General features: G+C 55.1%; 2 protein-coding genes across 4 annotated transcripts in view; both read right to left on the bottom strand.

The window, feature by feature from the left end:
• Positions 1-1,934: 1,934 nt before the first annotated feature.
• C15H13orf46 (chromosome 15 C13orf46 homolog) lies at positions 1,935-12,243 on the bottom strand. Its single transcript, XM_053564143.1, has 7 exons — positions 12,057-12,243; positions 10,209-10,260; positions 8,989-9,157; positions 8,853-8,900; positions 8,216-8,263; positions 6,313-6,380; positions 1,935-4,194 (listed from the first exon to the last, which is right to left on the bottom strand). The coding sequence occupies exons 1-7, from the start codon at positions 12,241-12,243 to the stop codon at positions 4,128-4,130; spliced, it is 639 nt and encodes a 212-aa protein (XP_053420118.1). The 3' UTR covers positions 1,935-4,127.
• Positions 12,244-14,320: 2,077 nt separating this feature from the next.
• Positions 14,321-26,006, bottom strand: part of RASA3 (RAS p21 protein activator 3) — a 114,162-nt gene continuing 102,476 nt past the window's right edge. For 2 of the 3 annotated variants that reach the window (XM_053564133.1, XM_053564136.1), the window contains 6 exons: positions 24,328-24,434; positions 23,585-23,667; positions 21,934-22,142; positions 20,993-21,096; positions 16,787-16,970; positions 15,394-15,603 (listed from right to left, as the gene is read on the bottom strand). In XM_053564133.1, the coding sequence (XP_053420108.1) occupies positions 15,528-15,603; positions 16,787-16,970; positions 20,993-21,096; positions 21,934-22,142; positions 23,585-23,667; positions 24,328-24,434 (763 nt within the window). In that variant the 3' untranslated portion in view covers positions 15,394-15,527. Of the gene's footprint in view, positions 15,604-16,786; positions 16,971-20,992; positions 21,097-21,933; positions 22,143-23,584; positions 23,668-24,327; positions 24,435-26,006 lie in introns of all 3 variants that reach the window. The other variant, XM_053564135.1, reaches the window with a different exon arrangement.

Genomic DNA, 26,006 nt, shown 5'->3' with positions numbered 1-26,006 from the left:
GCAAGAGGGTCCCTGACCTGGAGGGCACAGCTGGCACCAGCCCTCTCTGCTCATAAATTCCGGCACCCTGAGGCCCTCAGCAGCCACAGCAAAGGCCTGGACACCCACACTGTCCTCCCATCCCTGTACACTCCCAGTGTCCCTGGGGCCAGAAGCCCGGGGAGGCAGGCAATCAGCAGCTGGGGATGTCCATGGCTGAACAAGTTTCGTCCTTGCTTTGTATTTCTGTGGTCACATGGGAAGGACGATGGGGTGGTTTCCACATAGCTGCCAGCCCTGGGCCTCCATGTGCTGGGGAGGGTCTTCCCACAGGGCCCCAGGGGCTGTACCCATAGGGTCTCCAAGCAAGCAAGCCATACATACACATTCATCCTCCTAGTGGCAGCCCAGCCAGACATCTGCTCTCCAGCCTGTCCTTTAGTGACAGAGTGTTGGGACTCGGCCTTTCCCAGAGACCAGGCTCTGGGATGCTGGCTGTGGCCCACCATCAAGTGGCACTGGCCTGGGGCAGTGCCTGCGGCAGAGGAACTCTCTGTCCATAACCGCCCCGCACAAGGAAAGCAGCCACGACCCTGAAGGGCTGGTGCCCAGCACCTCTTCATGCTGCCCTGACCCCCCCATCCAGCTCACCACTGGCGTGGCCTCCATGCTACACCGTGCATCTCCACAGCACTGACCTCCAAGGGCTGCTGGGAGAACCAGTGGCTGGAACCAAGGAAATCTGGCCAGGAGGGGCTGGGGGCACCAGCTGGAAGGGGCTCAGCCAGCCCCAGGGGCCACCTCCCACGTGGGCCCGCACAGTGGGTATTGCTTTCCTTTAAGGTCAGTTTTCAACATGGTTTACTTCTAAGAAACTCCGTGTGGCCACATGAGCACAGGAAGAATAGGGTCTAGCGCCACCAAGCCACCGCTCATGGGGCACACTGGAAACCCTTGTAACAGATGAGCCTTGTAAAAGAAATTGTGATGATGTGACCCTGATCTTGTAAAAGTCACCTATCTCTACAGAACTCCACATACAGCCCTGTCTGCGAAGATTCCGTGGAGCAGGTGCCAACTCTGCCTCTGAGCACTCCAGGAAATGAGGCAGCTTAAATGCTACATAAAACTTGGTGGGGAGGCAGCATCTCCAGGGTGTTTGGGGCCATGGACGGGATGGCTGTGCCTGCCCAGCCTGGGGGCCTCAGGGCCAGGTGTCTTCTCCAGGATGGGTGCGCCTGTCAGCCTCTCTCCCCTCCTGGTGTCTGTGTAGCAGAGCCAAGGAGACCACTTCAGTCTGGGCCACAGCCCCTCTCATAAAGCCCTGGGGATGTCAGTGCACTGCAGGACTGGCAGGCCCCGAGGACAGGGGTCCTCAGTGTTAGGGCCACTAGGGTTCCTGGTACCACTGGGCTAGGGGAGGCTGTGGGACACCCCAGTGCAGGTCATGTGGCTTCCCCTCCCTGAGCTCCCGTGTCACCTGATGCCACACTAGGCACATGTATGGGATGCCTGTGTGGTCCATTTAGCTGAATCTGGCCCCCGTGGCGCCCCTAAGCACCCCTACCCCAACAGCAGCCGGCCCTCCTGCAGAGGTAACTTCTGATGCTGCTGAGGGCACCACTGTCTTGCCATCCTTGGGGGCCTCCTCCTCCCCACAGTTCCTGAGCCCCCACTTATCCCTGCCAGGAACTACCACCTATCCATTCTGGCCGCTGATAGCCACTGCCCATGGCCCTGAGCTCCAGCCCCAGACCCCCAAGCCAGTCCCCAGACCTTCAGGTCCCCTGCCTGCCCCCCAGCCCCTAGCACAGCTCCCAGCCCCCCAGGCCCCTGCCCAGCAACTATCATGTGCCCTCAGCAGCATCTGGGACAAACCTGTCCTCCCATGGGAAGAGGAAGCCAGGACGGCCACAGGTCACATCCTACAAATGGCCCCTGCTCTGTGGGAACCTCCACTGAGCTGGACTCAGCCATTGGGGTGCCCAGAACTGAGGCTTGGACCAATGGCATGTGGAACTTTGTCTACAGGACCCTGGGTCATCTGTGTACCTCTGGTCACCCCTGCAGCCTGTAGGCCATGACAGCAGGACCCAGGCCCAGGAGCTCAGGGGTGGGAGCAGCAGGGAGGATCACCATTGAGGGCTCCTCCCTTGGACACTATGACTTGCCCCTCGGTAGACAGAAGGGACGCAATTATACTGATCTTTGAGGAAACTGGTCCAGAGCCCAACTAAAAGTCAAATGTGTATTGATTTTGGGAGGTTCACATTCTACACCTGCTACAGTTCACCAAGCTACCCATGTGGACAAAGGGGCAGGGCCTCTGTGTCCTAGAGGCCTGGCCAGGTGGGTGAACAAACATTGGCACTCCCAGCGCTACAAGTGTGGGAGCCACCTCCTCCCACCTAGCCAGGAGGACACACACACCAGCTGTTTTCCTGGAAGCTTCTCAGGGTATCTCTTTCTAGTTGGAGACACAGCTAGAGGGCAGTGACGAAGCTCAAACTAACTTGCCTAGTGGCCAATGACTGTGGAAGATCTTTGGTCGCAGTCTGGTCCATGCAGTTGGACACATCTTTGAGCCCTGGGGTGCTGCTGCATTCAAGGCTGCACTTTATAGTGTGGCCCTCAATGCCCCCTCGCATGCTCAGGAGAGCAGTTCCTGGGGTCATTTGCAATTGACTGGGAAGTAAGGACTCCCCCCCCCAATGTTCTCTGTCTCCCCAGATGGCATCTCCCTGCCCTGGGGGTCAACCTCTGTGGGGTGCAGCCCCCTGCAAAGAGCTCACCCTCTCTGGCTGGGTGACAGAAGGGCTAAGCATTTGTGCTCTCGTTGGCACTACAAAGACAGACCTCTATGTCCCTGAAGAAATAGCTGAAGTGATGGACATGACATCCATGTTTGACCCCTGGGGACCTCAACTACACCTTCACCACAGATGCCGTGGGTTCCCTGCCCATGGGTGCCTAAGTACCCATGAGTGTGCTTGCGTGTGCACATGATAGAGCTCTGGGTGGGTTCTGGGCACACTCTGCCAATCTTCAGCCCTTTGGCCTGTGGTGGGTGGTCCAGGAGCTGCAGAGCCACGTCCACACCCTCTTCCTGTGCCTTCGCCCTGCTCCCGGACCTCCTCTTCCTCCAAGTGGCCATCCTGGCTCGCACTTGGGGTCCCTGTGCACCCAGCTCTAGTGACACTTGATGATGCTCCGGATCCTTAGGTAGCAATGTGCCACTGCCTGGGCTTCAGCACGCCTTGGCATTTCTCTCAGGTGGAGTCTCCTGGCTATAATAGGGCCACTCCTGTGGTTGTCGCCTTGAATCACCCAAAGCCAGCCTAGGGGATGGGCAGCCTACCCAGGCCCAGCCAGAGCCACCGCTGTCTGGGTCCAGCTGACTGCCCTATGCTGGGGGTGGCCCCTCACGGTCCTGCCTCTGGTTGTAACCAGAAGACCAAAACTGGTACATGGTGATTTGGGCCCCTGAAGGCATGTCCTCCTTTGGAGTGGGGCACGTGGTTCCCCCAAGGGCAGACTGAGACACCAGTGCTACAATTTCTGCCCTTGCCACAGCCCCTACCTGTGCCTTATCCTGCTACCATGCTCACTGTGCTCCTGGTTCCCAGAGGAGCCTCGGTGACCCACAGATACTCTCGTCCCCCTGCATGTGCCTGCCAACCATCTCTGGTGTCCCTGGGTGTGCTGGGGGCTGCACTGTTACCACCATTGTGCCTGATGAAGGCTGAGCCACCACAGTGGCTAAGGCGACTCTGTGCCCACTTCATATGCCATGGAGCCAGAGGGAGGGAGGCTGGAGCCCCTGAGCTGGCCGGGGAACACTTTCCCTAATGCATTTATTTTGTCTTCCAAAGAGATGTCTTCATGCCCCAGTGGGCAGAGGCTTCAATTGGGGCTCACAGGAGATAGTCGTGGCACCTAGGCTGTCTCAGGGCAGATGGAGGGTCTTTGGCGGGAAGGAAGGCATGTTCTGCACCTCGCTCTGCCCAGGCCTGGCCATCCCAGAGAAAGAAATGGAGTCCTCAGCGCCTGTCCAGGAAGAGGCTCTGGGGCACATGGCTCCTATCCCCACCACACCCACTGTCGCCACTGCTCCTGCTTCTCAGAGCAACGATACCTGCTCCAGATGGCTATGTGCTCTCCTTCGCTTTCCTTTTGGTCGTGTATGGAATGCAGCACACCCAGCTGGTCCGTGTCCTGCAGCCAAGGAGGTGAGGGGATGAAAGGAGCCCCAGCACATGGCCCCTGGGTTCCCTTCAACCTCTGCTGTGCCCACTTTCTCAAGTCTGCAGGTGCCCAGGTCTTGTGACAGCTCTGGGGTGGTACAGAGTCAGAGCCCCATACACAGCCAGGCATTGAGCTGGGCTCATTGCTGTCTTAGAAGCCCTGAGCCAGGAGGGACTAACATGCCACAGCCCTTAGTTGTGCCCAGGCTGGGCTGTCAGGGGCATAGGAAAGTGGGCAAAACAACACAAGGGGTCTACGTGCATTCCCCTGCAACGCAGCCTCTCGAGTCCCCCACATAGCAAGGCAGCCCTAGGATGGGCCGCAGTTCCCACCTCTTTCCTGGGGGGTCTGGGGGGCTCAGTGACCAGGTTTGCCTAACAATAAGGGGGGGTGCCTATTGATGTCAGAGAGGGAAGCCTCATCGGATCAGATGGAACCCAAGGCTCTGGGTCCAGGGGAGCGAGGTGGTCCAGGCCTGTGCAGAGGCCCCCAGTCCCCACCACGCACCACACAGCCCAGGACTCAGCCCACCTGGTGGGTTCTCTAGGGCAGCAGAGTGTTGGGGATGGGGCTGAGATCAGGAGACAGGACTGTCCAGGCTCATGGCAGAGCACAAAGCCACCGAGCTGTGAGTCGTGTGGCAAATCCATCAGCAAGAAACAAGGAGAAAAATAAAACTCTGCTTGGAAAAGATCCACCTAATTCTATGCCCAGTTTGGAGTGTGACAAAACAATCTACCATCCTAATAAAAGCTAATATGACTTAGTGATGTAAGTGGACATCAGAGGGATGAGGGAATTTCTGAAGTAGGATAGAATAAAATGGCCTCACAGAATTTCTACTCCCCAAGACATTAAAATCTGAATAAAAGGTAATACCATGACAATAGTAACAGTAATTAAACAGTAGCTGCCACATAACAAATGCAGCTCAGAGCTGTGAACACCCAGAACCACCTGCCCACAGGGGCCCATTCTCACGAGGACACCCTGGCACATCCCGCCCTTACCTAGAACAGTCCTACTTTTAAGAGGTGGGATTTGGGATGATTTTAAAACTTTTCTTTCTGTTTCTACATTGTTTGTTATTTAAAATGTCTGTGTATCAGTTTTACAAATTCAGTACAGCCAATTTTGCTTTTAAAAAACCTGTAATAAGTAGGCCAGATGTGGTGGCTCATACCTGTAACACCAGAACTTTGCAGGGCCCGGGTGGGAGGATAACTTGAGCCCAGGAGTTTTGCACCAGCAAAACATATCAAGACCCTATCTCTACAAAAAACTTAAAAATTAGCCAGACATGGTGGTGCATGCCTATAGTCCCTGCTGAGGTGGGAGGATCCTTGAGCCCAGGAGTTCAAGACTACAGTGAGCTGTGATGACACCACTACACTCTAGCCTGAATGATAAAGAAAGATCCTGTCACTAAAATTAAAAATAAATAGAAAATAAAATGTAAAAATCTGTAATAAGCCAAAGTATTAACATAGCTATTAATTCTGAGTGGTGGGAATTTGGGTTCTTTCAATTTTCTTCCTTGTATTTCCCTGTATTATTTGTTTAAAATAAAACAAAATGGATCAATAGGACCCTTCAGTGGGCCCGAAGTGAGCGTCTTGTCCACTCATGGCTATATACTGCACAACATCTGTCCAGTAAGGAGAGAGCTGTCAGAACAAATGTATCCTCCCACCTGGAAGGCCCCACTGCGGGCTTGAGCCCTGCTATAAGAGGGGCTGCTGGGCCACGACACCAGCCATATATGTACAGGGCCCTCCACTGCCCCACAGCCCAAGTCTGTGGCTGCCACCTCTCTTCCCCGATCAGGTCCTTTGCTGGCTGATGTGTGGGAGAACATGCCCTGTTATGGGGGCAGAGGGTTCTTTGTGAAGGTGCCCTGAGCCCTTAGCAGGTCTGGTACCTGTTGCTCAACCCTAAGCCCCTCCAACCCTGTAAATGTTGTCTCTGCACCACCCAGGAAGAAGCGGAAAGACACATGAAGCACATAAGCATGGTGGGCCCACCATAAGTGGTGGAGGGAATGTCCCTCTTACCCCACCCCGGTATGAACCAACAAACATCACTCACTCATCTTCTGACAAATCTCCTATGTCCATCGGGGACTGCTTTTCTTCCTTCCTGGTACACGTGGCCACCTGCAGAGAACAGCAGAAGAAGTTGTCAACCACAGGCATTAAGGCCTGACCTGCTGGAACTGCCAGAAGAGCAGGCAAGGCACAGAGATGGGGCATGCAGATGGGGCCCAGAGATGGGGATGGGACAAAAAGATGGAGACAGGGCATGGAGAGGGGACATGGAGAGGGGCACAGGGAGGGGCATGGAGGCAGGGCAGAGACACTACCTTGGCCCTGCATTACGTCCCACTGGACAGGGTTTTATTGAGTGGAAATTCCCAATTAGGCGACACTGACTAAGGTACTGCACCATGGCCCCTGGATCATAGATTAGGAGATGTGCCCTATTAATTCCAACTGATACTTGCTGGCTCAACTAGAGTCCTTGGAACTCTGTACTCCATGAGTAGCTTTGTGGGGATTAATAACCAGTTCTCTTTACCTTATGGTATGCTCTGAAGACAGAAAGGATATCTGGAAAATAACTGACCCCCCAAGGCAGAAGTCTAAACTTGCTGAAAAAGAACTTTAAGAAATTTCCAAAAAGATGACTGATTATTACAGCTGAAAAATGGAAGAAAATTATTACAGCTGAAAAATGGAAGAAGAAATCTGATACTTTTGTTGAAAGGGCCCAGACAGGCCACTCAGTCAACCACCACTTTTTATAGATAATAGTGATGATGGTGATGATGGTGATAATGGTTATGAGGGTGATGGTGATGATGGTGGTGATGGCGATGGTGATGATGATGGTGGCAGGGGTGTGATGATAATGGTAGTGATGATTGTGGTGATGATAGTGATGGTGATAATCATGGTGATGGTGATAATGGTTATGATGGTGGTGATGGTGATGATAGTGGTGATGGTGGTGGTGGTAATAATGATGGTGATGGTGATGATGGTGATGATGATGCTGATGGTGGTGATGGTGATGATGGTGGTGATGATGATGGTGGTGATGGTGGTGATGATGATGGTGGCAGTGGTGTGATGATAATTGTAGTGATGATTGTGGTGATGATAGTGATGGTGATAATCATGGTGATGGTGATAATGGTTATGGTGATGGTGGTGATGATGATTGTGATGGTGGTGATGATGGTGATGATAGTGGTGATGATGGTGGTGATGATAGTGATGTTGATGATAGTGGTGATGGTGGTGGTAATGATAGTGGTGATGATGATGGTGATGGTGGTGGTAATGATGATGATGGTGATTATGGTGATGATGATGATGGTGACAGTGATGATGCGAAGGTGATGGTGGTGGTGTAATGATAATAGTAGTGATGATTGTGGTGATGATAGTGATGATGGTGGTGATGATGATGACAATACTGAGATTGTCTGATTATGAGGAACTGTTGAGAACTTTATAAAACAACCCTGGAGTGTAGGTACTACTATGATCCATTTTACAAAGCAGCTAACCAAGGCACAGTGAGGTGTGAGTTATTTAGCATTTGCCCGCAGAGCCATTTATCAACCAAGACCAGGCCTCCTAATTCCCAGGTCTGTGGCATTTTCCCCACCCCGACATGACCCACAAGATGTTCTGGGGGCCTTTGGATGCCCTGAGGGTTGATGCAGGCCCTAGAGTCTCTGATACTGCCAGAAAGTATGCAGGTTGGCATTAGGGAGGGAGAGGAAGAGGTGAGGGTGTGCCCCTCCCAAGGCCTATCCCCAACATCATGGATCCCTCCAGAGCCACCGGCCCTGCCCCCTGCTCTAGCACATGCTGGTCATGGTACAAGTTCCTGGATAGGCCTCTTGGGCCTAGCCTGAAAAGCGCAGGTTCTTTCCCAGTGAGTGCTGTGGCTTTGCATGTTTGAGGGGTTTTGTCTTTACCTCCTCAGCATGGTCTCGCAGATCAATCTCCACAAACACAGATGGTTTCTGTGAATGGAAACCAAAGAGGTGTGGGTGGCAGGCTTGGGTGAGCAAGGGAGGAAGGCACCTTGGCTACCTGGAGTGTGTCTCCAATGGTAGCACTTTAGTCAACTCCAAAGAAATATTTGGGGTGAGGAGCTTCCTAAAGCCCTGGAGTCAAACCCAGGATCATGAGCTGCACAGCCCTGGCCAATGTGCCCAGCTCCATATCCATTCCCCACACAAGGTTCAGGAGGGGAATAAAAGCCACCTTCCTTCACAAAGTGCCTATGAGAACACTGCACAGCACTAACACATCTCTGGCCAACACTAGGGTGTGGGGTCGAGTTCTTCTGGGCCCTAGTCCTACTGAGGGTTCCTGTCTCAAGTCACGCAGTGGGGGGGTTGGGAGGGGTAGTATACCCGGGGTCAAGCAAAGAGGCACAGAGCTTGGATTCTGACTTCTCTGGGGACAGGGATCTCAGTCCTACTCTACAGCATGGCGGCTGCTGAGATGACCCCAGCCAAAGTCCATAGCAAGCTTGTGGCCCAGTGGGACTCATGCCTGGACAGGCCTCCCCATCTTACTTTGGTTACTAAAGTGAAGAGCTCTTGCCTCCTCTTCCAGAAGGCCATTTAGCTTTACGAACTCTGGCTCCTGCTCCTGAAAGCCCAAAGATACCAAACGGGTAAGTAAAGTTAGGACTCTGAGGCAGGGGACAAAAATGTGTGGTAGTTGGGCTGTGCCAGACCTTGGCCTCCTGGTGGTGACTGTCCGCGCACTCGCCTTCCTGTGCCCCTGCATTGCTGGCCTCAGAGTCACTCTTCTCAGCCTCTGGTCTCATGTTCCCATCCTCAGGGTCCACCTTCCCAGGAGCAGCCTTGTCCTTCCCCTCCTTGTCTTCCTCAGGGTTCCCCTGCCTACAGGAGTCATACAAAAGGTGGTCTGGAATCAGTGACACCCATCTCCTCTCCTGCTGTCACCATGCTGGGTGCTGGGTGGCCTGGGAGGGTCTCACCAGGCAGAAAGGTCGGCATGTCATGGGTCTAGCTGGAGGAAATAGGCGTGGCCCCTGGATGTCTTTGGTACACAACCGGATTGGGCTCATTTCAGAAGCAAGGGCTGAGCTCGCCCTGGTGTGAAGATGTGGGCACCTTTGCAGCAGGTACTCTGCTGGCTCCATGTGGTGCCAGGCAGGCTGTGCAGAGCCACGGGTGGGCTGGGCTCTGTCTGGGCCTGCCACTGTTCACACCAGCCTGGCTGGATGAGCCCAGGGCCACAGGCATTCTCCCAGTCTCCTCACCACCAGCAGCCGCTGGCCCTGGGGTCCTGCTGGCTCCCAGCCTTGCTAATGTGGGCACACACTCAGCCACGCCACCACAACTGCCCTCCCTGCTGTGCCCTGCTCCAGGCTACCTTCAGCATCCTCTTTCAACACATGGGCTCCTGACCCTTATCAACCAGCTGCACCTATGGTGCCTTCTGGGGCCAGTTCTCTCCTTGGCCAACTCAAGGGAAGCCATTTGTACAAAGATGACTGGCCCCTATTGGTGCCTGGTGCTGGCAAGTCTTGGTGTCTGAGAAAAATTCTTAGGTAATTCAATAACTTTCACATCCTTTGTGATGGTGGGAGGGGGGCTGGGGCAAACAAGCCAGAGGTGGGGTGGGAAGGCGTGACCTGGCAGGAATAGGATGCAGAGGAGGTCCTATGCCTGGGCCTCATCCTCACTCAGCCACTGGAGCCGTCCTCCTGGGGCAGAGGTGGCCACATGACAAGACAGCACCTAGTCCCAGGAGGGCACAGGAGGCCTACAGAGGGGCTGCGGGAGGCTGGTGGGGCAGGGGAGGGTGTCTGCCATATGAGGACCCCTGGGGTGGTCCCACCTCCAGGTATAGTAGAATTTACAACCCCCCTTCTACACCCTCAAACGGGGCTTTCGTAGGACCACAGGGCCCCTCCAGGCTGCTTACCAGCTGGCATCATTCACATCACCCCTCAGGTCTTTCCCCAGGTCCTCCGACTCTGAAAAGGGAGACAGAGTAATCAGCACCACCCATCTGCACACTGGCTATGTGCACCAGGCTGGGATGCTGAAGCGAGCCCCTTGCCCCACTGTGCCCTGTGACGCCCCTCCCCCACAGCTGGGCTCCAGCACATTCCACAGCTTAGACCCATGATACCTGAGCCCTAGGGCCCACGTTCTTCCTGGGGGACTCAGGGTGAGGTATGGTGCAGCTCCCCCTGGAAGCCACAGAGCAGGAGGGTGGGTGAGGCCCTGTCCTCTCTAGGAGAAGCCACAGGAGGAATGTGAAACCATACTGAGCTTGTCCAGGAAAACCCTGTGGTCACTAATTGCCTGGTCCCTCTGAGAGGCACTGCTGGCATGTTTGCAGTGGTCTGTTTTCCAAAAAGAGCTAGTATTGCTCTTTATTCTGGGTGAGGGGCAGGCAGAGCATGAAGTGGTTCTTCTAAGTACTGACAGGCACAGGGCTGTGTCCAGGGTCTGGTGGGAGGACAGCTGTGGTCTGCACCTTGCTCAGCTCCCAGCCGCTCTGCTTCAAGGAAGCACCAACTTCTCTGCTTCTGGGCACAACCTTCTAAGGAGTCACGTGTGGGTGACTTCCCCACTAGGCACTGGGTGTGAGTGGGGCTTAGCCCATGCAGATGCCCGGGAGGACCTCCCCAGGACTCTAATGCCTCAGGGGGCTCCAGAGCTGCGTCGAGCCCCAACTAGAGACTTGGAGCTGCCCCCAAAGGATTTCCTCACAGGATGTGGCAGAATCTGATCTGTCCTGGCCTCCCATTCAGCTCAGCTCCAGGCCAGGGTGGGGAGTTCTGGGCAGTAAGACCAGCAGCTGACCATGGGGCTTACCATGGGCTGACCACGGAGAGCTGGTATGAGGGCTGAGTGGGCTCCCAGGCATGGCCACAGTAAGTTCTGGAGCCCCTGGGGCTCTTGGCTCTGCTGCCCTATGCCCAGCCTCCCAACTGTGACGCAGATGTGGAGACTCCCTGTCAGTAGCCAGCACCTGCCACATTGCTGAGCTCACTGGGTGTGGGAGTGAGCAGTCCAGTCCACACAGTTGGGTCCCTGGCAAGCAGCTACATCCCAGGACACACAACTGGGGCCGCCCACTCTTCTTCCTGCATCAGCTTGGCCAACTGGACCACCACACGCTGGAGTAGGGGGTGGTCCTCAAACATGGTCTGGGTCCCAGGCTGAGTCCCGGGCTGTGAGGGAGGCCCGTGCAGGGTGATGGGTCTGCCAGCCGGACAGGCTTCCTTTCACATTATCTTCTCCTTTCACGTTGTTTGAGGAAGGTCCAAACACTGGGAACTGAGCCCCCACATCCTGCAATGGGGCCACATTCCAGGCAGCCTGAGGCAGGCTCTCAGACCTGTCATCTGGTCACTTCTTTCAAGAACTTTGCATGTCTCAGGAGAGGCCATGGGACAGGGGTGGTGCAGGCCCTACAGCTGCTCATGTCCCCGGGATAGCACATCTCTAGACTTTCATGTTGTCCCGAGGGCTTGAGTGAGCAAACCACACCCCCATGTCTGATGCCAATCCTGGGGATGAGTGCAGGATGAGTCTGTACTGCTCTCCGTGTCTCCTGGCCACATAGGTAGCTGCTGCTCTTGCAAGGCTTGGGCTGCCACAGAGCATCCCCCGCCCTGCCTCTGCTCCCTTACACTGGCCCCCGCACTCAGGCTGCCCAGCTGGGGCCCCGTTGCTGGCAGGAGAACTCCCAGTGGGCCCTGGGTATGACCAGTGCAGGTTGGAACATCTGGCAGCACCAGCCTGAGGCAGGACCTACCTGGCTCCCTGCGCAGCCTCCGGATGCGGCTCAGGGGGTCCCCCCTCTGGTGCAGGCCACCCACACTTCTACTTCTCTGCAGCTCGGCCCCCTCGCTGGCTGTCTTGAGGTGCCCGGGGGCTCCCACAGGCAGGGCCCCAGGTCCAGGCCGGTGCCTTCTGTGTGTGGCAGCTGCATCCTTTTCCATCCCGAAGCTTCCAGTACAGCCTCAGCGCGGGCACATGGCTGCCCCTCACACGATCTCCGCTATAGGAAAGTGGCCCAAGATTGTGCCTGGGGGAGAGTCCCTGTCGCCATGGGGCTGCTATGATGTCACTGAAAGGTCAGAAGTCAAAGGTCACCCAGTCCAGGGTCCTTCGAGTGTGAAGGCAGGGCCGCACATTTGTTCTCTGCTTCCAGCCTCTGGACTGTCTTCTGTGTCCCAGACTCTTCTTTCAGGGACAAACTAAGGTGCGAAGGTAGGGCCAGGAAGGCAGTACCTGGTGGCCAGTGTCCCCGCCTCAGTCCACTGGATGTAGGACAAAGCTCTCCACAGATGGGGCTTTGCAGAAATCTCTGGGAAGGTGGGTCTGATGGCGCAGACAGACCGTAACACCTCCTCTTGGGTCTGAGGGCACTGCTACCTGTGGCTGGGGCCAAACCACAGTACTTTGCTGTCCTGTTCTGGAGGCCTCCATCAGAGGTGGGGCCGATGGGGCTGGGACCAGGAACACCATCTCCTCCTGTGTTCCTACGTGGTCACCCCGCTGTGTGCTATGTCCTCATCTGTGCATAGGATGACAGCTCTGCTGGGTCAGGGTGCTTCAGTGACCTCACTTCATCTTAATCACCCCTGACAGGCCCCAGCTCCACACACAGTCCCACCCAGAGGTCTTGGGGATGAAACGCAGCAGAAATGCTCATCTTAAAGCCTCATCCCAGTAGGGCCTAGGAATGAAACCACTGTGAGACTGACCAACAGGAGCAAAGCACATGAGGTTCTCACTCTGGCAAGGCCTTTTAGGTGGCCTGTTCTGCCTCCTCAGCCTGTCCACGTTGCCAGCCTTATCTGCCCCCTCGGCTTGTCCACCTTCTTGGCCTGCTCTGCCCCCCTCAGCCTGTCCATGTTGCCGGCCTGCTCTGCCCCCTTAGCCTGTCCATATTCCTAGCTTGGGGAGCATGGGGAGGAGACAGAAGGGAGTCCCCACACCGCATCCTCAGCCCTTTTCTTTCTGATTATTTCCTCGAACAAGCCCATGGCATCCTTGTGCTCAGGAGGCCTGAGGTCACCCAGCCAAGGGCCAAGGTAGGAAGTGGCCACTTCCCCCAGTACCCACCAACTTTCAGCCCGGGGAGACTGTGGCTCAGAGGTGCCTGTGCCAAGCTATGTTTGGAGCCAAGATTGAAGGCAGGAGCCAGTGCATAGACACTGTCCTCTCGCCAATAACTGGTAGGGCCCTGGAGACGAGGACAGCAGGAGCCCTTGTATCCCATTCTGGTCTCAGTGCCTCGCCCAGAGTTCATCCACCACCCACAGTGGCCTGAGACAGAGAGGAGAGCCCCTGACCTGCCTGTCTGGGCACAGGGGAGGCCAACCAGTCCCATCCAGCCTTGGCCACCCCAGGGAGGCCCTCACGCATAAGCATTGCTCACCAGACGTGCATATGGCCCAAGAAACATCTGACTTGATACCTCTAAGCAAAACCCCTGGTTTCTCTCAAAAAAAGAGTCAACAAGATGGGACTAAAAAAAAAAAAAAAAAAAAAAAAAAGACTGAAAACCAAATGGAAAAAAAGAAAGGGGAACGAATTAAACAGCCCTTGCCCCCACCGTGGAATCTCTACCCAGAGCCCCACTCTTAACCCTCTCCTGTCCCCAAGAGTGAAACAGCTCTCCGTGTCCCTGAGGGCCACCCATCTCTGCTCAGGCAAGTGCCTGGAGACACCATGCCCCCTGTGACCTAGAAGACAGAGCACAGGTGGGGTCTGTCTTTCCAATGTGCTCATGGCCCTCAGCCATGCCAGGTCCTGCATTTGTCCTGAGGGCATCGTGGGGCAGGCTCCCACCCAAAGCCCCAAAGGCAGATGTCACCTGCCACCAGTGAGACAACCTGTCACCAGAGGAATTTCACCTGTCACTAAAACATCCTGTCTTCAGAGGGACATCACCTATTACTAGAATAATGTCACCTGTCATCAGAGCAATGTCATCCAGCTCCCTGTGCCTGGCACCCCCACTTGTATGACTATCCATGAGCACCCATGGAAAGCAAGCCAGTCCTCAGAAAGAATAAAGTATCTGTTTTAATTGGACAGTAAAATACATTGCAAATCATTAGTATTTTGTAAACAAAGACATTAAGTTACAAATCCGTGTTAAAAATTGCAGCTTGGTGCAGCATCATAGCTGTGTCCCAAAGTTTATTTTTTATATTTTCCTCCACTATTTTTGTGACAATAACGTTACTACCTGCTATCTAGACTGACCCTGAACAACAATGTTTCCAAACAAGAACAGAGAGCACCAGGCATGCAGTGCCGACAACAGTTGAGGACGCTGTGTGGAGATCTTCCTCGGCAAGCTCCAGGAGGGCAAGGAGGGGACTGGGCCCACAGAGACGCAGTGCTCAGGGTCCCGGCAGTGGCACCTGTGTCACCGAAGGCTCCACACCTCAAACTCATAGTTTCTTCCCTTTGATTTTCTTTTGAGGACCTTTTGCTAGCTTTCATGAAATACACAGGACGCCTTTTTGTGCTGCCCTCCTATGACATCCTCCTGTTTACCAGGTATAGGTTGGATAGGAATATCCAAAGTTACAAAGAACTAATTTAAAACAGTCCTTTTAAAATGTTAAGAAAAACGGCATGAAAAATGCACACTTCTATTTTTAAAATCTTTCCCAAATTTCTACCGGGGTGGAACTCTAACCCCCATCAAAAGGATGTGTGCTTGAGCTGGGGACTCAGCAGACACCTGGGGATGGGAGCCCCTCTGCAGAGGGGCCTCCCAGGTGCCAGGAGCAGTCTTGGGTGGGATTTCTGCGCAGCTCTGCATGTCCTAGCCACAAACTGACCCTTTGGCCAGGAACAAAACCTCATCAACAGCTGAAGAGAGAGGCCATCTGCGGCTGGTGGTTAAGCAGGATGTCCAGGCAGGGCTGAGGGCCCATGGTGCAGAGATGTACAGGAGATGGGGCACGGTGAGGGCAAGGCGGGAATTCATGTTCTGTAGCCACCGGGCTGGGCAAGGGGCTCCCAGGCTGGGCTGGGACACAGTGGTGTGGTGCCCACACTTCTTGACGATCTGGCTGATCACTGGATCCCCAAAACCTGGAGAATGAAAAGTAACTCACCCAGTGAGCGAGTTAGTTCCTGCCACAGCAGATGGCAGCGGCTCTCAGAATAGGCGCGGCATGGGCTTCGCGGTACAGAGGCATGTGGACCCTGGCTGGTGGCTCTGCCCTTGTCCCTACTCTCTTGTCCTCTCCAGGCTTCAGATGGAATGTGTAGAGGTCTCGGATGACTGCCTGATGCAGCTCTGGAAACTCTTATCTCCAATGGGGTGTTCCCTGCAGAGGGAAGCGGGGGAGAGTGAGCACAGCCCGGCTGTCCGCTGTCCTCTGGAGGATGTTTTGGCAGCCTTCTCTCCTATGCCTAAATGTGGTGCATGTTTATTGCCGTAAATATGAAAAATAAAGAGAAGCCAAAGGAAGAACAAAGCACAAAGCTCCCTCTGGGCATGCCTAGCAACTCCAGCTGCTGTGTACATGCATGTAGGTCATGTGTGTAGGCGAGGAGTCATATTTGCACACATGTGTGGAACGTATGCAGCTGTCCGTGCCCTGTGTCAAGTGCAGTATGTCAGCAGAGTGCATGCACACATGTGTGTAGTGTGAGATCAGACCCATAGCTCTCTGCCTGTGTGCAGTATCTGGCACATTGCAGGTGCTCAGCACCCGCCCACCGTGGCCCATACGCTGGCTGCGGGAAGCAGGACTGTGCTGCACGTGTTGTTTCCAGCCTGCCGGCTTCAGTCAGTGTCAGGGGAGCACTGTTTCAGAAGGTAAATGTGTGCTCTGCCCAGAGGGGTGTCTAAGGTTTTGACTTGGCGGTGGGGGAGGGCTAGGAACTGGGCACAAACACATCTAGGGCACAGATGAGGTCACATCTCCTAGGAGGTGCTTCGCGCTTGGTACCAAGAACAGCCTGTCAAGTCAGAATCCTAAGGACCTGCTGCTGTCCCCGGGTTACACTTCCCTCCCCAGAACTGATCTGCAGCTGCCCTGGAGGGAGGAGAAGGGAGGAGAGAAGGAAGAGTGGGGGGAGGAAGGAGCTGCAGGAAGGGGGAGGAGAGAGGGGTGTGCAGAAGGAGGCTGGCCTGAGAGGCAAAAGAGACACAGGAGCAGTGTGTGGGGGGCCCATCGGTAGGGAGGGCCCAGCAGCTCCACTAGCTCTACTGGCTCCCAGTGTAGGAGGCCAGTTCTCACAGGAGAGGGCAGTTCAGCTGCACAGGGTGCAGGAGGCCAGTCCTCACTAGGAGAGAGCAGTTCAGCTGCATAGAGTGCACTCGGTGCCACACCTGGGAGGGTGGGGATGGGGGTGCAGGAGGGTGGGAAGAGGGCTGGGACTCCAGCAGGGGCCCTAGAGTGGAAAGCCAGGCCCCTGCTCTAAAGGGGGAACACCACAGCCACACCCTGCTGAGACCTCCCAGGCTCCAAGCCCCTGGCTGGGGTAGACCCATGGCTAACTCACTGGCTTCCATATCTTGTCTTCTGGAACTTGTCCCTCTTGTACTGGGTGTGTTCCTGCTCCAGAGCCATGACCATGGCAATGAGCTGCTTCAGCGTCTTATACGTCTCCTGGGGGTCATCAATGAGGAATGCGGAGTACTCCTCCTGCTCGGGGCCATCATACACAGATCTGCTCCCACAGGCCTCTGCAGACCAGGTGGAGGGGTCAGTGCCCTGGGAGCCCAGGCCCAGCACACCAGCCCTTACCCTACGCTGGCACAGCTCCCTTCCAGCCTGTGTTCCCAGAGTAGCCACCACCCAGGGAGGGCCAACCACTCACTCCCACACTTAGGCAGAAACTGACGCCTCTGCCACTGTGGGCGAGTCCTGCCCAAAGGATGGGACCCTGGGGAAGCTGCAGGGAGTTGAGACTGAGGAGTTGGCTGGTACTTCTAAAGCGTCTGCTGCCCCTAAGACCTCAGAGGGCGCTTGGCAGAGGCCTTAGCCCGCCTCCAACCAGCCTGATCATGGGTGACCCACTGGTGACACCCACCCTCTACTTGTTCTTGTAGCCAGAACCAGGGATGTCCATACCCAGATGCCAGACCAGGCTCGCTCAAGGGTGGTGGGAGACCCAAAGAGCCAGACGGAAGTAAGCAAGACAGGCCATCCCACAGGGGCCTTGGGCTTGGCATGTCCAAGGACACAGCCAGGACACAGACTATGCCACAACTTCTGAGGACTCTGCCCTTCACCCCATTTCCTGACAGGGTGAACTTCCTGGCTGGATGCACCACTCCCAGTAAAGACCATTCTGTAGCCTCTGGGCTTCAGCAGAGAAGCAGTGTCGGCAGCTGGGCCCACATCTCCACCCACTGCATGGGGCACTCTCAGTCCTACAGTCTGCCCCAGACTGGTTGTTCCATCCCCCTCAGTCCAGGGGTTGAAATCCTTACCCCTAGGCGGTGGTGCTAGGGCTCAGCCATCCTAAAGAGGAGCCTGAGGGCCCAGCCTGATCCAGACAAAAAGATCACAGGGCATCCCAGCAGAGGACCAGGCATGGGAACTGAGGGAAAAGACCCCTATCTGTGGTCCCTTCTCATAGTACAAACCCGCTGAGACAGAGATGGGTGCCAGGAAGGAGGCACTGCTGCAGCAAACATGCATAAAAGCAGCTTGGCAAGTCTGCACTTTGGGCTGGGAAAAGCCTAGATTAACACAAGCCTAGATTAACACAAGCCATCTGGGGGTTTGGGCAGACCAGGAGAACAGGCAATTTTGAGTCAAGGCACCGAGTGCAGCTGAACTGCCCTCTACTAGTGAGGACTGGCCTCCTGTACTGGGAGCCAGTAGAGCTAGTGGAGCTGCTGGGCCCTCCCTATTGATGGTCATATGGGGAAAGAAAGAGAAGCTGTGAAGGTGGAATTGTCAAGCAAAAGGGAACAAGAACCTAGATTTGGGAAATTCTAGCTCTATCCATAGTTAGGAAAACGAGACTGTTTGGGAGACAGCGCTGAGGGTGTGGCTCAGCAGCTACTGATGAGGAGACTCGTGTGTGTGTGGAACCAGAGATATGTAATCAGTCCTGTCAACAAGGCCCACAACCAGACAGGGTCACTCTAGCAGGATGGCTTGACCCCAAGCCAGCCACCTGATGGACTAGAGCAGGACCTCAGGGGAGGCTGCATCATAGGCCCAACGCCCTGCACAAGATGCCCACTCGGTCTTCCCAAGCCCTAAATGGGCTATTAATCCCATGTGCTGGGTAAAGAAACATCATCCTAGGACATACCCCAATGAGCTGCAACAGCTGCCCCCATAGCACAGTGTTTCCCACTCCTGCCGCCAGCTTGCAAAGCCTGTCTGCACAATTGCAGAAAGTGGCCAGACTAGTGCCAGTGCCCAGCACAGGTCCCACCATATCCTGGGCACTGCACCCATAGCCCTGGGCTGAAGTCTGTCCCCAAACTCCAGGTAACATCCTAAAAGGGAGGCCCAAGGTAGTCAGCCAGGGGAGCAGCCACTCCACACAGCATGCAGAGGGGACAGAGACTGCCCATTGCCCTTGCATGGTGCCTGTGGTAGCACCTGTGGGGAGAGGGAGTGACATGGGTAGAGGACACCCTAAGGGTCCAGCATCTGGGGAGATGGAGCTTGGCTAATGCAAGTGCCACATCCTAAAGCAATTAGGACAAATTACCTGTTTGGAGAGCACAGATCACAGGCAGAGGCCTGGGAGCTGTAAATGATGGCTTTAGGCCAGAGAGAGCTACACCAAGATGTTCAGCCAACCCAGTATCCACAAGCCCATGTCTCCAAGAAGACTCCTTACCAGGAGGGGGCTGCATGTGAGAGCATCTCCACGTGTCTACTGTCACCCATCTGGCCCTCACCCACTCCCTTCCTCTGACTATCCATCTACCCATGCAGTCCCCATCCATCAGTCTGTCTCTCCAACCTCCCACCCATCTAGCCAACTGTCCCATCTGTCCACCCATACATTCATCCATCCGTCTGACCAGCAAACAGCTGTGAGCAACTGCTATGTGCCAGGCACAGGGACAAATGAGACCTGCCCTCTGTTCTCCAGAGGCTACAGCATGTGGACAGAGAGGAGATTACAGACACAGTGAGGGGAATAAGCCCAGACCACTAGCTGGGCAGGTCAATGCTCCCAGGGGGAAGAGACTTCCAGGATGAATAGGCATTAGCCCGGCTGGGGCAGGAGGGCATTCCAGGATGAGAGTAGAGCAGTAGCCACAGTGTAGGGTGCAGGGCACCCCTAAGCCCTAGGAGCCACAGGAGTTAGGAGCAGCTAGGGGCCGGGTTCGCTCTCACATGGCAGCCTCAGCCTCTCCGAGCCCCCGACTCCATCCTCCTATCTGGTTGCTGCTCTCAGTTGGCTGGGAAGAGACTGGGCTACCCAGCTCCCTGTCTGCAGCCAGGGTGGCACCCTGGAGCCTCGGACCAGGCTGGAGACCCAGCTTGCTTTCTGTGAGAGAAGATACTGCAAGTGTGGGGTGGCCCATGCACACGTGTGAATGCACATGCAGGCCCACCACACACATATGTGCATGCACATGCACATGCATGTACATGGAGGCCATCTGTGCACATTTGTGCATATACATGCAGGCTGTCTGTGTACATGTGTGCATGTACATGTGGGCCACCCATACATGTGTGTGCATATACATGTGAGGCATCTGTGCATGTGTGCACATGTACATGGGGGCTGTCCATGCCCACATACATGTGTACACGTAGGCCACCCATGCATATGTGTGCATGTACACATGGGTCATCCATGTATGTATGCATGTATGTACATATGTGGTCATCCATTTATGTATGCACACCTGTACACAACCATGCACATGAGCATGTGTTGTGTTCATATGCACGTGTCCATGCATGTGTGCAGGCATGGGTCTGTGGACTATGCACATATATGGCTGGCTGTGTGCACACACATGTATGTGGCTGTGCATGTGTTCACTGGCACCTGTGCACACCCAAGCAGGGCTCATGTGGTGTCCTCATGTTCAGTATACCTGACACTTCTGGGCTAGAGTAGGAAAGGATCAACCCAGCTCACAGGCTCATGCCCAGCACCTCTGCCCTGTTCCCATTCTGAGGGGGCTCAGGGCCCTGTCAGAGCATCTCCAAAGCAATCAAGACCCCCTAGACTTGGCACAGACATACATAGCCATTCGCCTCCCACTGGGTTCTCCTGCCTCTGCCTCTCCTGAATTACAGACCTCCACGCGCTATTCCCATGTCAAGTAATCTGTCCTACCTAGTTTGTTTTTGTTAAACTCCATGAAACAATGAAATGTCAAGGATGATGAAGCTGTGCATATAATTGAAACTCTCAATGAGACTGCAAATAGTAGGCATCTGTGCGCACACACGCATGCCCACACAGGCATGTATGTCTGAAAGCAGGAAAAGTTCTATCAGTGTCTTCAAAAGAATTTGGCAGTGTGACTTTGGTTGCAAAATTACAGTCCATCTAAAAACTATGGAACCTGTTATCAAAGTAACTTTTCCCACATAGTTCCCAAACCTGCAGGAAGCTTCCCTATCTGCCAGCATACAAGGACACTGCATGCAGCTCACAGGGCTCCAGAGGCTCAGAGGAGGGTCTCTGCCCCTGCAGAACACCCGATGCCCTGACCGTGCCCGGTACTCCCTGGCCTGCAGTGCCACCTGCCAGTGGGCCCACCTTGCATCTTCTCCAGCTTGCCCATGTAGGAGTGGAAGAGAGAGTACACACGCTCCATCTCCCGGTCCCCATCAATGTCCAGGTGGATATCAGCTGGGAGGTCCCTAAACAGACACAGAGAAAAGGGAAAAGTAAAAACTCATTTACATAATGCTTTCTATCATGATGCTAGCTTTTCAAATCACTAAAGAGAGAAGATGGAGACACACTAAAATGTGTCTGGGGCCTGAATGAGCTGAGAGAGGCCCTGGGCTGCTGTGGGTGTCTAGATACCTCTCAGGGCCCACATGTCTGCGTGAGTAGCACAGAGCAGATTGGTTTGCCCTAAGGAAGAGCAAAGCCTCCTGGACGCGCCCTGCCCTGCAGGCCGGTGGGGTCCCACTCTGGCTGACTCAGGGCCACGTCTATGAGGCTGGGTTTCCAGTCCTGCCCACCAGCGCTCAGGGGACTGAGAGAGATGGGCATTGGCCACCCATGGCATCACTGTACCATAGTGACAGGTGGCTGTCATCCACATGGGCACAGGTCTCACAGGCACATCCCAGCAAACTACAGGGAGCTGCACTGCTGACTCTGTTCCATAGGTAGTGTGTGCAGGGCAGCAGACAGGGCTCAAGGTGGGGCGTCTGTGCAGAAGGCTCATTCCATAGCGGGTCCTTTGGGCTCCTCTCAGGGAAGCAGGATGACACCATGCCTGGGCCTTCTCTGCACCAAACTATCTACTCACCCTGCCCCCCGGGATAGCTCTGGCCCCCACAGGGGCTCAGGAGGAGCGTCAGGCTCAAACCCAGGTATTCCAGGGGTGGGGGACACTCAGGCACAGAGAATAGCCCAGCTGGAGTGCACTGGCAGACAGGTCCACACTGCTCAAACCTGCAGATGGACCTTCCTACAGGGACAAGTCTAATGGCTACACATGGCTACACAGGGGCCACACCTACCTGGTGCAGGGTGAACAGCCCACGGCTGTGTCTGAGGCAGCCCTGCAACACAGCCAGTGGCCGTTCAGGTAGGCGGAGGGGTGGTAGACAGTGAGCCGCTGTCGGTTGCAATGGCTGACCTTGCTGAGGACATCAACCCAGTCCTTGGCCTCCACGCAGTTGCTGGCCTGGATGTAGAGGGTGCGCTCCGGCTGTACCACCTGGAACATCTGAGGGTGCAGAGCGCTCAGGGTGCCAGCAGGCTTGGGAAAGGCATTTGGGAGCACTGGGGGAGGCTGGGCGGGGAGCGAGGGGCTTTCTGACAGAGGGGTGTCAGGGGAGGCTTAGTGACTTGGCTGTTCCTGGCAGTGGCCTACCCTGCAGGGGCCTGTTCAGGGCTGCAACTTGTCACAAAGGGGCCTGGCCGGTGACCCTCCTCAGATGATAAGAACGAGGCCCACCAGCCAGATGCCACCCCAAGCAGGGGCCTTTTCAAAACTTCATCTGGGCCTGTTACTCGTCCTCCTGGACAACACCCCCCACCCCCTTCCACCAGCCCCATGAACAGCCCTCTGATGCTGTGCTGGGGAGGGGCATGTGCTGGGGTGCCTGTCCCCAGGAAGCGGCTCTGAGGCTGAGGACAGAGGACTGCACATTTTCACTATCACTCATCAGTTATCACTCACAGACCCACTTTGCTCTAAAAAGCCTCCAGTGACTTATACGAAATCCTCTATTGAAACAGCAAATACAGAAAACACTTGGAAAGTCAAGAACAGAGAAACATAAATAGGAGAAACAGGACACGAACACAAGTGTCCAGACAGGGCCAGCCAGCCCAGAAGAGCCCAGAGTTTCCCAGACAGCTGCGGTGGTCAGTTAGCATGTCCCCATGGCGGTGGAGGGGACAGATGCCTCCAGACCAGGGCCACAATGAGCTGCCACCCACACCCCTGAAGCCTGTGCCGGGCTGTGGGGGTCTCCTAGGGGCAAAGCTGAGACTCCTAAGAATCCTCCTGGATCAGGCCCTGGGGGACACTACAACAGCCCTCAGGGTGGTAAGAACAGGCAGTAGAATTTCATGCTGAACATCACAGGCCCACAGCCCAGTGGGCACACAGTGGTCTGAAGCAAGTGGGGCCCCCAAGTGAATTTTAGTGTCCAACCACTGGCTGGGCCTCCCTTCTGGGGCTCATCCTGGAGCCTGGCTTTGAAACTCACTGCTGGACATGGGGCAGACACTGCCTATCCTCCTCTCTGTGGCCCCAGGAGGACCACAGAGTACGATTCCCAGGCCAGATCTGGACAACCCACACCCAGCTGGAGCCCTGCCAGCAAGTGGCTCCTGTCTGTTGAACACACAGGGGCTCTAGGAGTCCACAAATGTCTTAGAAAACACTTCTCTGTAAGTTGAAAATCACAATAAAATAAACCAGCTGTGAGAAGAAGCCCAGCGGTGCCAGCCTGCTCTGGGCTCTGTGACCAGAGGGCCCCTGTCCTCACCAAATGGCCACGGAGGCAGTAAGAGAAGCTTGGGCCCTGCTTCAGCAGGTTTCGCCCAGCCCAGAGACCCCAGGCAGTGCCTGTGATCACCCAGGTGACATGCAGACCCCAGAAGCATGGCAGTGTGAGGGCCACCCAGAGCAGACTGGGGGCCGGGCTGCCCACTCACATTTTTCATACGGAAGGACTGCTCCTCCAGCTTCTCCACGGCCAGGATGTTCTCGATGGGGATGCTGCAGAGGGGCTGGTCTCCTGCCATGGAGAGAGGGTGTGAGGTGTAGCCTCTGCTCCTGCTAGCCATGAGAATGGCATGCTCTAGGCAAGAGGCAGGGCTTGGCTCCTCTGTCCTGGGGCAAGATGGCCAAGAAGCTGAAAGGCTACTGCGAGTCCGGTCCCTATGTCGGAGCTGCTGCCCTGGCTGCCCCCTTGAACATGCTGCGCAGCAGTGGACAGAGAACAGGCCACATTTGCATGGGTGATGGACCCTCTCACTGAGCAGTGCCCGCCAGGTCAGCCCAGCCCTCATACCCCAAAGCCCTGTTTACCCACAAGACACTGGGGTCACAGTGCTGGCCTCTGAAGCTGAGAAGAGGGTGGGCGAGAAGGACAGGGTGGAGGCTCAGTCCAGCTAAGAACAATGGGCCAGGACGCTGCCATGACCAGGAGACTAGAGGATCCAGAAGGGCAGGACACATGCCTTGGTCCGCTCTGCAATCCTGGGCCTGCAGGCAGTTTCCCACCCATCTAGGCAGCAGATGCCCATCCAAGCAGCAGAGGACTTGATGCCTGAGGGGACCTTCCTTCCCTCCTGGACCCTCCCATGTCAGAAAAGCAGATGTCCACCCCACAGAAGCAGGAATGAGACTGTGTGAAGCCATGTGGAAATTTACCTAGAAAGACTGTTCTTGTTACCTTTGCTTTTCTGGTAGGTGAACTCATGGTTAGTCAGGCGAAACCATCTTTTTTTAAAATTCTTCATTCCAAAGCGTTTTCTTCCTTGTGCCCTCTTAATCATGAACCTGTTGTAAAGACCACAGGGTCAGCGACTGTCCTCCAGCTCCAGCATATCACCCCGCCCCTCCCCCATGGCAAATCCAACATAAATCCTTGCTTCCGCACTTAAGATGGTCAGTGGATTTCTATATCCCAGCATTTTACTTCCCAAGTGACCAGATTAAAATGCTAAAGGGTAGATGCCTATCCTTTAACAAGTGCAGCCATTCTTCTGTGTTAACTCCAAATCATGAGTTGGTAATGAGCTTATTAGACCTCCACCCTACCACTTCCCACATGGGACTTGCCTCCATAGGACAAGCAGCAGGAACCCAAGATGCCTGCAAAGGATGTGCCACAGCAGCACAGGGCTGAGGCAGGAACAGAACCCACACCTGGTGTGGTGGGGTTATGCTCTAGTGCCCCCAAAGAACCTGTCTCCCTTAAGGCCAGCCCTTCTGTGTGAACAGAGGGTCCATGAGGCCATGTCCATCAACGACATGAGAAGCAGAGACCAGTGGGATTTTCGAAAGCCCCTCCCATGTGTGGGAAGAGCCCACTGGGCACTAGAAAACTCAGCTGTCATCATCATCAGTGTGGAATCCTTAGCCAGGACCAGCAGCTGAGCAGGAGCAGGAGCAGGAGAAAACAGGTAGGCAGAGTGTATGGCAGGAGGAGGAAACCAGGCCAGACGGGCCATGCAGAGGTGCCAGGTGGGGAAGGTGACGACCCAGAGAGACAAGGCGCACACCTGGCTTTAGAGCTCATGAACATGGACAGTGAATAAAGGAACCGCAAGTGGGGACATTTTAGAAAACACCCATCTGGCCCAATGTGAGCCAGACGCCCATCCAGGGCAACAGACGCCCATCCAGGCAGCAGACGCCCATCCAGGCAGCAGAGGGCCTGATGCCCTCTGATGATGATGATGACACAAAGATGTGGGCCAGAGAACTGTGTTGGAAGGAGCAAAGTTGCCCAAGAGCATGGCCACAGACAGCATGCTGATGATCCTTGACACCACAAGCTCCCAGAGACCCACACACATGGGAGCTGTCGGTGGAGGGCAGTGGACAGCTGTGAGCTCCTGAGGGTTCACTCAGAACAGGTTCTGCAGCAGACCAGGAGGGCGTATGGAGCTCCACAGTGTGCCAACATCTATGAGGCTTAGATAAGGCTTTGCAAAAGATCCTGGACTGTGCAATAGTCAAATTAAAGGGTAGAAAATCTTATCATAAATAGTTTTGGCTACAGGCTTTTAAGAAAAAAGCAATTTTCTCAGGGGTTTAAATGAACGATGCTTTGTGTACTTTCTAGGATCTGTTGGCACGTTCTACTACAGGGCCTGAGCAGGGATGTGGTTCCTCCCGGAGGAAGCTCGAGGACCCAGTCACTGCAAGATCAGTCTAGCCTTACTTACCAGGTTGGCTTCCCCAGGACCAAACACTGCCAAGCAGTGCAGAAAGCCTCAGCCTGAAAACCAAGCATATCTGTGCCCGAAAGTGTGGTTTATTCAACTCGGCAGACATCTGCTAGCTGCAGCCGTCCCCTAGTTCTGTGTCCTGGCAGATAACACTCAGAGCACCTGAGCTGAGGGC

This window comes from Nycticebus coucang, chromosome 15, assembly GCF_027406575.1.
Source record: "Nycticebus coucang isolate mNycCou1 chromosome 15, mNycCou1.pri, whole genome shotgun sequence".
In the NCBI taxonomy this organism is placed as follows: Eukaryota; Metazoa; Chordata; class Mammalia; order Primates; family Lorisidae; genus Nycticebus; species Nycticebus coucang.
This window is presented reverse-complemented; position numbering and strand designations above follow the sequence as displayed.

What these genes read in the sequence shown, in the direction of transcription:
- C15H13orf46 (XM_053564143.1), bottom strand. Translation starts at nt 12,243, where the DNA reads ATGGAAAAGGATGCAGCTGCCACACACAGAAGGCACCGGCCTGGACCT. An exon ending in ATGGCCTTCTGGAAGAGGAG is followed by an intron (nt 8,264 to 8,852) that starts GCAAGAGCTCTT and finishes TTCCATTCACAG; the next exon opens with AAACCATCTGTGTTTGTGGA. An exon ending in GGAGATTTGTCAGAAGATGA is followed by an intron (nt 4,195 to 6,312) that starts GTGAGTGATGTT and finishes CCTTGGCTGCAG; the next exon opens with GACACGGACCAGCTGGGTGT.